The sequence below is a fragment of the Lampetra planeri genome, chromosome 32 (assembly GCF_965212315.1).
Source record: "Lampetra planeri chromosome 32, kcLamPlan1.2.h2, whole genome shotgun sequence".
Taxonomy (NCBI): domain Eukaryota; kingdom Metazoa; phylum Chordata; class Hyperoartia; order Petromyzontiformes; family Petromyzontidae; genus Lampetra; species Lampetra planeri.
In genome coordinates, this window is record NC_136138.1 from 4,387,952 (window position 1) to 4,402,029 (window position 14,078).

Below are 14,078 nucleotides of genomic sequence, written 5' to 3' on the forward strand. Positions count from 1 at the left end.
TCCATTGCAAACGTGGGGAGATTTTGATAATGCCGTGACAACCCAATGATAACCCCACGACGACTTTCAACCACCAGTTCACCAGCCTTAGCCCATTGCGAGACCCTGGAGGGCAACGCACCAGCCTTGCTGCAGTCGACAGTAAAGCTGTTCTTCTGGCCAACGTAGGCCTTGTTGAGGCCTGCGCCGCGTGGCACCACTTTGCTGGCGTCTGAGACGAAGCGCGCAAGACCCGGTGCCACCGCCGAGGTTGATTGGGCGACCGAGCGAGTCAGCGTGTCCACCATCACCGATGAAGACTGCTGGAATCCGGCGTTACCGGCGAGACGCGGGCCTGGCGCAGTCACACATTCATATGCAGGAGGCGGCAGCAGCAGCACGAGTGGCAGCAACACAAACATGTTTCAACAATGAGTACACAAGTAATGCAACCACAACAACATGGCCTCCGTGACCTCAACATTCCACATCAGTACTGGGGTTGACAGTAATTGGACCTCATCGGGTGATGGGTCTGCAAGCCTTGGCACCCTCTGGTTTCATTGATCATGGGCTCTTGGATCTCGCATTGCAGTTGGGCCGAGGTGGAATCAGTCCCGACCCAAGTCTTGTTTTCACAGCCCCCATTTCTCCAGGTGCGAGGGCCTCATGGTAGCCGCTCCAGACCGGACCTTGGGCCACACAGCACCACTGTCCCCCTAAATAGTACCAGTGATGCTTCTGACACGTAAGGGTTACAAATTCAATTGCAGTTATTTAATTTGGCCTTCAGTTTATTCATCGAAAGAAATGAAATCGTAATTACCATGCCTGTCTGTTAAAAACACCAACGTGCACCTCCAATTAGCACTGTTGCTTACATAATGTGAAAGCCGTTCAAACGTACAACAGCCATAATTCTTAACTAAATTCGACAGGACGTGAATGAAAAACGCATCAGGCTACACAGAACAACCCCTCTGTTGGCCAGAAGAATCTGCAATTCTGAAACAAGGGGCACTGAATTACACATTCAACTTAGGGAGTCAATGGGGGAGCAGCAGCGTTTGCACAAATCCTAGCACCCACTCACCGGTGATCTTGGCCTTGAAGGGGCTGCCCGCAATGTGGTGGGGGCCCCCATACTTGACCGCGACCAGGTAGTTGCCGGGCGCCATGGGCGTGTAGCTCACGCGGTAGCCCTCGGCGCACTCGATGCAGTCCATGTGCACCTTTGAGGGCCCGTCGATGGTAACCGCCAGGGCCCCGGCACCGGCACCAGCCCGCGTGGTGTTCACCACAAATTCCGCCGGCGCGCCTGCACCACGGGACGGCACGGAGGGGACGGTCACAGCATAGTATTGCGAGAGGTTACCATTTGAGAACTCCGTATTAGTATTTGGAGTCTGTCGAGGAGTAATCCAGGGGGTCTGTTTTGAGTCGATCTCCTGGCACGGCAGTTGAATGGGAAAGATCATAATTAAATTCCACCCATAGCCCTGTCCATTAAAGATCATTAATGGACCTTGGATGAATTGCAAATAAATAATTTATACTAAGCATAATTAAGAATCGATTTAAAAAATTAAGCTGATGGATTGTTCTATGCTTTGTACAATGGTGGGACGAGCGTTGTACAGTGTGCACGTGCGTCCATAACAATCACGACCTTGTTTATAGCGTCGTAACATGGCAAGCCATTACAGAGATGCGTGAGACCGAGACTGAAACTTAACAGCTATCTCAGTTATTCAACCCATCCCATATCACCCAGGTCCGTCCTGTCCTTTCAACAACAGCGAGATCAGACACTGCACATGATAGCCTCAGTAGAAATGGCCTAGCAAGGGGAGGCGCTGTGGTAACACTACCGTCACTTTGTGACAAACGCCGGCTGTTGTCGTCAGTCTTTCGTACCGGTAGTGCCGCCCTGGAGACCAGGCCCGTAGGCCGTCACAAGTCCGGGGTCGGCAGTCTGCCCAGGCTCGCCGACGCGCACCTTGAAGGGGCTGCCCGGCACGTGGCTGCCGTCGAACTTGACGTGTACGGCGTGCGTGCCGTTTTCCCGCGGCACAAACCGGATCGCGTACTTGTCTGGCGACAGCAACCACAACGCCACACGACCGATCACGTCATTAAAGTTGACAAAAACACTGGGGAAGAGACGATGAAAGAGCACTTGGGTCACAGCTATGGATAGTGTCACCATGGCGACAAATAACGTACCGTTGTCGAGCTCTGAGACTATGCAGTCCTCGATGGTCCCAGAGGGAGAATGAAGCTTTGCGTCCAGTTTCCCCCGCGCCCCGTTCAGGTTCACAGCAAATGACGCTGGTTGATTGGGTTTCAGCCCAGACTCCTGTAGGGGGTAGCATGGGGAGCAGGGCGGGGATTAGTGAGACACAGTCAAGTCACACCAGGGGGTGGGCAGGGCAGGGAGGTTGGGACACCAGGGCAGCGGCACGGTTGGTGGGGGGGGGGGGCGGCATTAGTGGGGGGGAAAAAAAAGTGGATGCTTTGCAAGAAGGTCATGGTTAAGGGACCAATGGACACCAAAAACATGGAGATCCCTTTTGCGGTGTGCAGGGCTAGGATTTTTTTTTTCGTGCCAGCAGCAAGCCTTGGGCGAGTGGTAAAGGTTAGATGTTAGCAACAGGACTGGAGGGGGCAGTGAGATTTTGGGAAATCGGTGTTCACACAGGCGCAACACTCACCTGATCCGGTAGCGACGGTGAGAATTAACGAGAGTGTGCAGGGCGACGGGAGGGAACATGCAAACGACACGGTGACACGCGACCACGAAAAACACGCGCACCGAGACGGTACACAGACACACGCACAGGTTAGCGGGGCAGGGGGTGGGGGGGGGGGGGTAACGACATGCATCATTGCCCGCCGTGACAGCATCAACACCCAGGAAAAACAACCCCAGATTACGGCCACAAAGTGAGCGGCAGAAGCATCGGCCGCCACCCAACACGGTGCTTCTGCCGACGGTGGCGAGGGGCCGAACAAGGACTGGCACTGCTGGCGGCTCCAGAGGGACCCAAGCCAAGGTGGGAAGGGGGTGGGGGGAGTAAAGACACTGCACGGGCATGGGGCAGCAATATGGAGAGGTAAGGACACAATCCAGCAGAGCAGCTGGGCTTTAATAGCAAGGAAGCACGTTAGCGATTAGATTTTTATGGAACACCAAATAGATTCACTTATCCCAGAAATAATGTTTTAAGTACAATAGAAGATTGGATGAACGCTCCAGTGTGTGGGACCACCACCGACAGACACAAAAGCAGAATAAAAAAAAATAAGAATAAGAGCAGCAAGGAGTGCAGGAAGGCACAGGAGAAGAGAGAAGAGGGTGAGAACACACAGGAACAGAAGAGAACACAGGAAAGAGGAGTGGATGAGGGTGTAAGCTAGATAAGCAGGCGGGTACAGACTGGCTTTGCAGCCAAGTGAGCAGCACAAAAAGCCAAGCAGCAGCAGGGCAGCATGGGTGTCTCTGGAGCCCCTCGGGCCCCCCTGCAACATTGGGCTTCCCCCCTCTCCTCCCCCACCCCCTCCCTTCGGGAGGCGATTGAGTGAGGCCACTGTCAGAGGCCTTTAGACGAGGCTCAGGAAAAACATTGGCGCTTTCTTTGCGCCCGGACGCCCACGCGCCCCACCCCTTCCCCCTGGCCGCCTCAGGGTCATGGACAAGTAAAGGTCACAGCGAGGATGGCAAGAGTTGAGGTAGCAGTGAAGAGGTGAAGGCTAGATGATCGAGGAAGGGTGCAAGGTGGAGGGCAAAATTGAGATGGGGAAAAGGTTAAGATGAAAGTTGTAGAGTGTGAGGCTGTGACAAGAATGGGGTTATAGAATGAAGATGATTGGAGAATTATAAAAGGGGTTACTTATAACGGAATGTAAAAAAATTCGGGTTGATGTCTGTGCAAGAGATGAAGCCGAGGCCAAGATTGAAATGTCAAGAACATGGAGGTTCATTTAAGTGTCAAGGTGGGAGGATTGTGGCATCAGAGGTTACCTCGGGGGCAGTAGGTCAGGGGTCAAGAATTAATGAGTAACGAGCCGGTGTCAGCAATAGGAAGTTTAGGAAACGAGGCAAGGGGGTCTTAAAGGCTGGCGGCCGGGGGAGCGGGTGGGGGTGAGCGGGTGGGTCCTGGGCGCTAGCGTATGTTCTTCCGGGGCCTCACCTGAAGGCTCGCCACAGTGAGGCGGCGCGACGCGTCAGTCGAGGTAGACGCCGGCACCACGAACGGGCTGTCGGGGATGTGCTCGTCGTTGAACTTCACCGTCACCTCGTATTCACCTTACGGGGGCAGAGGGCAGGAGGGGGGGGGGGTCAAAAAGTCGTGGGTCAATAACTAAAGAATATATTATAAAGAAAGTGAAATGCTTTCATGTATGATGGTCGGGCAGTTCCGGGGTCATAGCAGAGATATCACCACAAAAGATCCTGGGTTCAAATCTGGGTTCAAGCGTATCCATCTCAGCTCACGGAACAATTACCACACAAATCAATTAATACAAACTCGGGAATTGAAGCAATGACATCAACTCACGATAGTGAGGAGGGGTTTAATCATGGCGGTGCCAATATAGGGTGCAATCGGGGTGTGTGGTGGATGATGAATGAGAATGATGATGAATTTGACAATGACGACGTTGGCAATTGCTGTGCCAGACATAGCGGTGCGGTGGTTGGTGATGGTGCCCTGTGCCCACCGGGCTCCATAACCACGTAGGAGACGCCGCAGGAGCCATCCTGGCGGTCCTCGAAGGAGATGTCGGCTTTGCTGGGTCCCTCCACAGCGATTGAGAGGCCGCCGGCCCCGGCCTCCCGCGTCCAGATCGTAAACTCGGCTGTGCAGCGGAGGAACAGGGAAGTTCCACGAGTCAACGAGTAAACAAACAATACCTTGCCCGTAAATAACGTTGATCTACACGCACACACTCGAAGGCAGTGTGTCACCGTCTCGGCACAGACGGAACCGTTCAGCGCGCACGAATGTTAAAATGGACGTGCTGGTGCGACGTGCGAGGTGGCCTCCTCTCACCGGGCGAGTCGACCACGGCGGACTCGAGGCCGGGCCCCCCGGCGTGCACCTTGTGGGCGCCCCCCTCGCCGAGCGGCCCCACCGTGAACTGGAAGGGGCTGCCCGGCACGTGGTGGCCACGGTACTTGACGCTAACCGTGTGCACGCCCATCTCGTGTGGCACAAAGCGCACGGCGTACGAGCCGCTCTGCCCGCCGCCCACCGCCACCATCTCGGCACGCTCGCGCTTCCCCGACGGGCTCGTCACCTCCGCAGACAGCTCTGCCGCATTGACCTCTGAGTCGGGGGGGGGGGGGGGGGGGGGGGGGGGCATGTGGGAAGAGATGGTATCAAGTCAGAGATGGTGTCGAATTGGAGGGGGGATGAAGGTGGAGGAGGAGTAATAGCGAACAGGGAGAAAGACAAATTAAGTAGTAGTAAGAGTAGGGAGGAGGTGAAAGGAAGGCAACAGCGAGTTCAGGTAGATTGGCGAATAGAGATCAGGAAAGGCGCCAGAGAGAACAGGAGATTATAGATCAGAATGTGGAGTTAAGGCATGGAGGAGAGATCGTGCCGAGTGGAGGGAGATGCCCGTGATTGTGCGAGTTAAGATGAGGACATCCGAGTGGCTCAAAATCTGGTTAAATCACATGGGACTCTACAAAGTGGTCTGTCGCCACAGCACTCTGCAACAAAACTGACAACTTCATTAGAAGAGACATTTCCAGCGACAGTAACAAGTGCGCATTGTATCGCAGTTGGAAGGAGGGGGGTCGGAGGGTTACAGCTCGGGAGGAGGGGCAGCTTTACCCGGCAACTTGAGGCTCAGGTCGCACATGCTGCCCACGGAGGCGACGGAGGCCGCGTGGCGCGGACGCGTGATGCTTTGCCTCATCACGCGGCCCTCCCCCGTCACGTGCACTGTGAACGGGCTCCCTGCCACGAGCAAGGGCACACACAGAATAAAGCAGGTTCTTGAAAACGAGCATCACACCTCTGGATCGTACAACTTAAAATCGAACCAAGCGGTGGTGAAACATCGATGGTCTACGCGGGCAGAGGTCGAGAAAGGGCGCAAGGGGTCACGACGGCCCGCACCTGGCACGTGCTCCTTGGCGAACTTGATGTTGAGGAGGTAGTCGCCGGGCTCCAGTGGCTGGTAGGAAACTCGGCAAGCGCTGTTGGCCAGCTCCTCGCAGTCCAGGTCGGCCTTGCTGGGGCCCTCGATGGACAGGCTGAGGCCTCCGTAGCCTGGTCAAAGTTCAAAGGTCAGACTATAATGCCTTGCCTGTCAAGGCTTTCGGGCAAAAGGGTGATAAAGGGAACCCCCACCAGCTACATGCAAATTCCGCACAAGTGGCAAATGTGCAGAACTCACGAGATGGCGACACGGGTTTCAATGCAGGAGGGGGGGGGGGGGGAGTTCATTCGAAAGCTTGCACCATTTATACTAATAGGGTTTTCCCCCTTTTTTCTGGCAACAAAACTGACACCTTTTGCAAGGAATCATGTTTACATTAACCACAATACTTGCAGTCAAATGTAAACAAAACACAATACTCTGATAATGTATGCATTGTCCTTGAAACTGATTGGTCCACACCAGAGACAGCTTTCTTTAGAGCCTAGTCTCATATGGTGTTCGACCAGATGACGCCAAAAGGCGTCATCTGGTCGAAGGAGGTCCCATGATGTAGCTGCTCACCCCGAGCTCTCATTACTCTGACAGTGCGTTGTCTTTGAACCGTGCGCCTTTTGGCATCATCTGGTCGAACACCATATGAGACTAGACTCTAAAGAAAGCTGTCTCTGGTGTGGACCAATCAGTTTCAAGGACAATGCATAAATTATCAGAGTATTGTTTTTTGTTTGCATTTGACTGCAAGTATTGTGGTTAATGTAAACATGATTCCTTGCAAAAGGTGTCAGTTTTGTTGCCAGAAAAAAGGGGAAAAACCCTATTAGTATATTTTGGTACTGGCAAAGGAGGTCCCATGATCTTGCACCATTTAGTCTATGTGAACGAGGTCAAAATTAAAACAAAAGGATCTTTGAATTAACAATTTGGCTCATCAGCCCCAGTGCTGCTGATCTGCACTACCATTTTATTTACAATGTCCAAGGAGGACTTGGAGCTTGGTTTTGGAAACAAATGAAAATAAGAATTTGCCTTACGAACACTTTTTAATATTATTGTGCACGATCGTTTCATTCGCAAAGTTTATTGCTTATTTGCACAATATTTAATATTTGTCAAGTACATTCGTCAAACTGCTGTGGGGCCAATAGTAACTTATAGCTGTTGAATCGCAACAAAAACTTTACGCTCGTTCACTACGGGCAGAACGGTGCCAATTTGGTTACCGCAACTGCTCACCTCTCCAAATAGCATAAGCGCGACAGACTTGTGCCCATCCGATTAAAACATTTACCGAAAACAGTTTGACGAACCATAATGGGCCCGGGAGCACACAGCCACGGGTAGTGGTCTCGTGACCTTTGAATCGTCACCCTGCCCGGCACGCAGCAGCCCCCCCACCAACGCACCTGCGTCGCTGGTGTCGACTATGAACTCCGAGACGTCGCCGGTGTGGCCCTGGCGCAGGCCGGCACCCTTGACGCGCACGCGTCGCGCGTCGCCGATTTCGGACTGGCCGACCTGCACCGTGAAGGGGCTGTTGGCGATGTTGCGGCCGTTCTTTAGCACGCTCACCATGTGTGTGCCAGCCTCGCGCGGAGTGAACGAGATGCCTGCATGTACACAAACAAATATCGTAACCACTTGCGCGCCACATGCAGACGTAAACAGTAACGCTTGCAGGCATAAACACACGGAACAGTCACTGAGACACGTACAATAACGACTGGTAAACTTCACCATGCGCGTCCTAGTTGAGCCCCCCCAAAATATGGTAGCATTAAAATAAAAGTATCAAACCCATTATTAAGTATGGTGTGGCTGACCTAGGGTAGCTGTGTGGTTGTTTGGCAGTGTGAACGGCTGGTGGCGTGGCCGTTTGTGGTGGTAGTGTGTCTGGTTGGCGGTGGTGGTGTGCTTTTTGGTGTCCTCTAGCCGACTGGCTGGTGATGCGGCCGACCAACTGGATGGCAATACTGGCTACTCGGCGGCACGGTCTAGCAAGCTGGGTGGCAGTAGTACCAATGTGTTCATTGGGCAAGCGCTTGAGCTGGCAGGGTTCCTCGGAGCCGGACGGCCCCACGATGCTGGCGCTCAGCACACTGAGGTCCGTCTCCTGGATCTGCAGCGACACATCCTGTGCAGTGCCCACGCTGAGGTGAGTGCGGCGCCGACTGTCCTCTACGGGAAGAGAGGAGGGGGCGACAGGGATAGGAGGTGACGACCGCAGGGACAGGTTCAAAGTCTCAGCGCTAGGTATATAGGTGCACAGATTCTTCAATACATTGCTTCCACTTTACAGCCAAGAGCCTGGCGACAGCATCTCCAACGCAATTTCAAACAAAACATTAGGTAAATTAAAAGGAAAAGAGCAAAGTGATTTGTTGCTCAAATGAGCCATGCAGGAAAGTACCTCGGACTCCATTACTCTGCTGAGCCAGTGGTGGAAATTGCACTTTCCTTTGACGAGGGCAAGTATGTCCATAGGCCAACTACTGTTGAATTCTCCTACAAAGTGATACCCTTTTTATCGACCTGGGGAGGTATGATGGGCCAAGCCCATCTCCAAATGAGGATTTGAATTCAGAATCTTCTGATTAGGAGCCGCTCGCTCTACTGCTGAGCTCGCCTCTCCATGGAGTCTTTGCGTACTTCACTTCGTTTAAAATTTTTATATAAAAATATATGAATGGCATGACGCAAGTTTTAATGTCAAGCGCAGAAGGGTATCAAATGTGAAAAAGTTCCTGCGATAAATACTGTCACGCCATCTCGTGCCAGATTTCTACCAGATCATCTCTGCCACACCGGCACAGTCTCCGGCAAATCCCAACAGAGGAAACACCATGAGCGAATGTGTGATTTCCGTGCGGGGTACCGGTGATGCGGGCCGAGAAGGGGCTGCCAGGGATGTGCTGGTCGTCGAATTTGACGACGATGCTGTAGATGCCAGACGTCGTGGGGAGGTATGACACAGAGCAGGTGCCGTCCTTGTTGTCCTGGCACGAGATATCTGCCTCGGAGGGGCCCTCCACGGCCAGCGACAGCCCTCCTGCTCACCGTGGGCAAAGGGAAGAGGTGTGGAATTAGGAACAAAAATCAAAAATAAAGTCCCTCTTTTTTCCCCCTCCCCCTCTCCCCACAGGACTGCAGAGCCACGCCAGGGCCTTGCCAAGCCAGCCCCGGAGCAGATCCGCAGAGGCACTGGGTTGTTTTAAACCGTGATGCACACCACAAAACACGCCGATGACGTGGTGATGCTGCCTAAGAGTTGTGTACCGACTGATGTCGGATGAAAAAAAAATCGCGGCATTAGCACCACCTCTGACCCCGTTTGGCTCAAAGCCATATTCGGATGCCTTTGAGGCCAGCGCATAAATAGGTTGGTTCTGGCTTGGCACAGCAAATAGCCAGTGGAAAACCGCCAGTACTGGCAAGAACCCCGCATGGCTCTGATGTTACGGTGGAAAAGGGGTAAACCACCTCTCCCTGTGTAGGCTACACCACTCTGGACAAGTGGGGTTAGCGAGCACCTATTGAGACAGGCACGGTGCACGCGAAGTGGCGTAGCCAGTAAATAGATCCAGTTACCAAGTAGGGGATGAGTTGACCCATGGGAGAAGTTCATAATCACAAATCACTGATATCAGCTATGGCTGGGAATTGAACTCAGATTTCTTGAATTTATAGCACTGTGCTCAAACTACTCCACACACACCAGTAACGGCAGAGTGAAGACAATGCATTAGCTACCGATCCAATTGCCAGGCAGCTGCCACCAACTGTCTCTGCCAAGCAACTGCCACCTTCAGCTACAGTTCATCAGGCAGGCAACATCTCAACATCGTGGCAAATGCGGTGCGGCAGTTGGACCTCTCAACATCGTTAAGGAGGTGCAACTGCCGCCGCCGCATTTGCCACGTGCATCTCACCCTCGCCAGCATCTTTGGTGTCGATGGTGAAGCAGGCCGGCTGGTTGGCGACGCCGTGGCTCAGGCCCGGTCCGTAGGCAGTCACGTTCCCGCTCTCCACCTCGTCCACGTAGAACTGCAGCGGGCTTCCTGCAGCGAACATTAACAGCGGGGGAGGTGGGTAACGATTCTCAGGGAGTTCTCTTAAGGTCACTAATACCATCAACACTGCCCAGCACCTGTGTGTGTATCCATGTACATGCATACCTGTATAGCTGCTCATCTCGAATGCCTCACTATAACTTGAATATCCATGTACCCATGTGTCAATGTGCCTGTTTCGCAGTGTATCCATGCATCTGTATACCTGTTTGTCCATGCGCCCGTATACCCACGTGTCCATGCACCTGTATTACTATGTACTCGTACAGCTGTGTATCTTGACATATCATTGTACCTTTTCAGTATGTGCATCAACACCTGCCCGGAGTCACCGCTGCTCACCTGGGATGTGCTCTCCATCGTACTTGATGTCCATCTCGTGGAGGCCCTTCTCCACGGGCGAGTAGCGCACCGTCACCGTGCCGTCACCGTTGTTCACGATCTCGGGGCGATCCTTGCGACCCGAGGGCATGCGCACCTCCCCTATGCACATGCACGCAGTCAGTCGCGTGCACAACAAGACGACAGACACTCCGTATAGCCTTCAGACCGTTAGGGCAAGTGCTATTAGCGAGCATCTATGAAGGCCACCATGGCACACGAGGGGGTGGGTGGCCAGCACCACGCCTGGCTGTCTTAGTCTCCCAAGCAGCAATGTTTTTACACACCGCACCAGGTACTCATTTGAGTCCGAATCGACGTAGGGGAGGACCAAGACCGGTTCAGATAATAGTCACTGTTGGTCGTGAGCGGGAATCGAACCTCGGGGACACCGGGTTGGTAGCATAGCGGGCCAACCACTGCGCTGCTTCCCAGGTACAGAGATGGATGCACGCCAATATACGTACACAGACCGATCAAGACTCACCCCCCCATGTGCAGATGCATACACACACACACGTAGTCAACAGCGTTCTCCATGAAGAGTCAATGATAGTTGGGAGTGACTGAGGTGGGGGCTGCGAGTGGTGATGTGTGGGGAGGGGGGGTAAAGGGGGAGCGGGTTGCACTCACCAGTGACCTCACCACGCCTCACCACGAATGGGATGACGAGGCTGAATGGTCGCAGTGCGTGGCCCACCTGCTCCTGTGCCTGGACACGCGGCAAGAGACGCACACAGAACAGACCGTAAGCCTCCTCACCAGGCTGGCATGGAGAACGGAGGGGGGGGGGGGGGGTCGGCAGTGTAGATAGCCCTACGCCGCCCAGGGTCGCCTTGGGTGGTGAGATTTCACACCGCAGTAAATTCTCAATTTCAGGCAGAGTTCACTCCGGGGAGATCTTGAACAGGTTCCGATCCCACTTGCCACTGCCGTTATCCCACGAACTGAAATCGAACTGAGGCTTCTAGTTTCTTAAGTGCGCCAACTAATGTGCAGTCGTTTCCCTCGGGTACATGCGCACTCATGCATGCAGACAAGAAGAGCCGCACACACAGCAGTAAATATTGCTCACTCGACACGCACGCCCACGTTCCGGAGAACCACGAGACACCCTTAAAACCACTTCCTCATTGCTGTTGGTTAACCGACAGCAAAAAAAAAATCCTATGAATACAATGTCCAAACCAATGCGACTTGACAAACACATTCTGAGCCCATTAAGTAGCAATAACAATTTAAATCTGCGACTTAAACCTATTATCATAACTGAATGATTAAAATATTTTTCCATCCTTTGATCAAGCCACTGGTGGAGGAGCCCCCCCCCCCCCCCGCACCGTGTTGATCATTGGGGTTGTTCGGCAATACTTCACCATGCTAGTAAGTGCAGGGTGGCAAGACCGAACCAATATCAGGTTGAATTATCACTCTGACCACTGTCAGTTAACCCAATTATTTATGGAGTTGGTCAAACATCCCAATATAGGACCACAGAGCTTTGGCAATTGTTGGCGGAGTTTTTGGTCGCCTTCCCCCCTTGTCTGTGGTTTTCCCGTGTCCACTACAAATCACCGAGTGTATTGGCTCGTTTTAAAAACGTCCAAGTTAATATAAAAAAAATGTACTAACAAAATAAATCAGCAATTAAGAGACGAGGCCTGAACACACCATCACGAAGAGGGGAGGTTGTGGGGGGGGGGGGCGAGCCGTGAGGCAGAGAGCGGTCTCCCACGTGCACAAGCTGTTAGTGCGGAGAGCGAGGGCGAGCGAGATTAGCGGTGGGTGCCCACACCGGACCCCCTGCACGCAACACCGCTCCACTACGCAGCGAGACCGCGGGGGGGGGGGGGAGGAGCCTCCTCGCATTCCCATCACCGAGGAGCGTCATCGCGGTTCTCCCACAGCCCGCCGAAGAAAGGTCCGGCAAGGAAAGAAGAGTAGTAGTAGTAGAGGGGAGCAGTGGAAACATCTCGCGGCGGGAGACTCGAAAATACCACACATGCCCTGAAAGGCAAGTCCACAAACAAAGAGGTCAGCCGACTGGTGCGGGGAGGGGGGTGGTGGCGGGAGGGACACCAGCAAGGCATGCACAGTGCAGAATCCACGTGGCGCATGCTGCTGCTCGGCAGGTGGTTCAGAGGGCGAGGCCAAGGTGCCGGGGACATGTGGGGGAGAGACGAGGGGAGACACGCACGCACGTGTACCCGGAGCGGCTTTAGAGCGGACTGCTGCTGCTGCTTCACCGACACTCGCTGCTCCTCCACTACAGGCGCGTCCTTGGAGGCCTACGCAGTCCGGGCACCGTTACCACCGCCGTTACCGTCAGCGTTTGTTGAAGTTACCATCAAGTGTTGCATTAACGGTGGTTAATGTTACAAAAAAAAATCGGTTGTGCACAGCGATGCGGTGAGCGAGTGATGAGATTTACAGCATTGCTGGTGGTACACTGGAAACTGGAGTTGAGAGAGGGACAAGCAAACAGGTGGACGGGTGATCAGAAATGCTGCAAAACACGTGGGAATGTGAGATGGAAGATGAAATTGACAGATGTGATAGTTGACAGATGGCAATTGTACAAGGTGCGATTCGTCAGGGGGCAAAATGTGACAACTGGATCCATGCATGTACTACTATGTCTGTGTACACACGTTAATATTTTGTGCACATGTGCTTATATAAGCATCTGCACTTGCACGAGAATGCACTCGCATGTGCTCGAGTGTCCAGTGTACGGGTGCTCACCACGAGGCGGAAGGGGCTGTTGGGGATGTGCTCGCCGCCATAGCGGATCGTGACGACGTACGGCCCTGGCGTGTCGGCGCTGTACAGCACGAGGAAGTTGCCATCGGGCTGCTCCTGCACCTCCACGTCCACCTCGCGGCCCTCGGGGTCGCGCACGCGGCATGTCACTTTCCCCTTGCCCGCGCCGCGCGCGTCCACCGCAAACGCCGTGTTGCGCCCCAACGCCAGGTGCGTCGCTGGCGCTACGCACGTGGAGGAGGGATGGGATGGGCAGAGGGGTGAGACAAACAATTAGAATCACCTGCTGTTAAGCATCAGGCTTGTGTTCGAAGGAGTGAATTGTGGGTAATGGGTTCTCGGAAACAGGTGGAAAAAGGGGGCGGTAGTCGTTGCCAGGTCTCAAAAGCACTCTGCACAAAGTTCCGGTGGCCTGGAAATAGAGTCCTTCAGGTACCAAAACAGACAAAAATTAAGGATTCACCCCTTCGCCTTGTAAATTTTACGCATTATCTTACTCGGCGAGAGAAGCTAACAGATTCTTTGTATCGTGACACCAAAAGGGTAAAAAACACGGCAACGCACCATTCAAGTCCAACTAAAGATCATGGGCCTGTCTTGGGGTGAAGCGGAGAAAGCTGCCAAAAACAGTCCCGGCATGGCGTGGGCTTGTTGCGACCTTATGCTCCACAGGGAGCCAAGAGTAGTAAGATACCGTTAGCAAAATAT

The 14,078-nt window shown here is 53.5% G+C and overlaps 1 protein-coding gene across 2 annotated transcripts in view; it reads right to left on the reverse strand.

The window, feature by feature from the left end:
* LOC144729344 (filamin-C-like) overlaps positions 1–14,078 on the reverse strand; it is a 70,791-nt gene that overhangs the window by 2,331 nt on the left and 54,382 nt on the right. Inside the window, exons 30-46 of one of the 2 annotated variants that reach the window (XM_078609534.1) lie at positions 13,353–13,594; positions 12,815–12,895; positions 11,241–11,319; positions 10,569–10,709; positions 10,086–10,214; positions 9,032–9,205; positions 8,176–8,334; positions 7,563–7,766; positions 6,114–6,266; positions 5,826–5,951; positions 5,037–5,312; positions 4,705–4,842; positions 4,173–4,288; positions 2,206–2,338; positions 1,897–2,073; positions 1,073–1,297; positions 122–334 (exon numbers count right to left, since the gene is read on the reverse strand). In XM_078609534.1, the coding sequence (XP_078465660.1) occupies positions 122–334; positions 1,073–1,297; positions 1,897–2,073; positions 2,206–2,338; positions 4,173–4,288; positions 4,705–4,842; positions 5,037–5,312; positions 5,826–5,951; positions 6,114–6,266; positions 7,563–7,766; positions 8,176–8,334; positions 9,032–9,205; positions 10,086–10,214; positions 10,569–10,709; positions 11,241–11,319; positions 12,815–12,895; positions 13,353–13,594 (2,766 nt within the window). The remainder of the gene's footprint in view (positions 1–121; positions 335–1,072; positions 1,298–1,896; positions 2,074–2,205; positions 2,339–4,172; positions 4,289–4,704; positions 4,843–5,036; positions 5,313–5,825; positions 5,952–6,113; positions 6,267–7,562; positions 7,767–8,175; positions 8,335–9,031; positions 9,206–10,085; positions 10,215–10,568; positions 10,710–11,240; positions 11,320–12,814; positions 12,896–13,352; positions 13,595–14,078) is intronic. The other variant, XM_078609535.1, reaches the window with a different exon arrangement.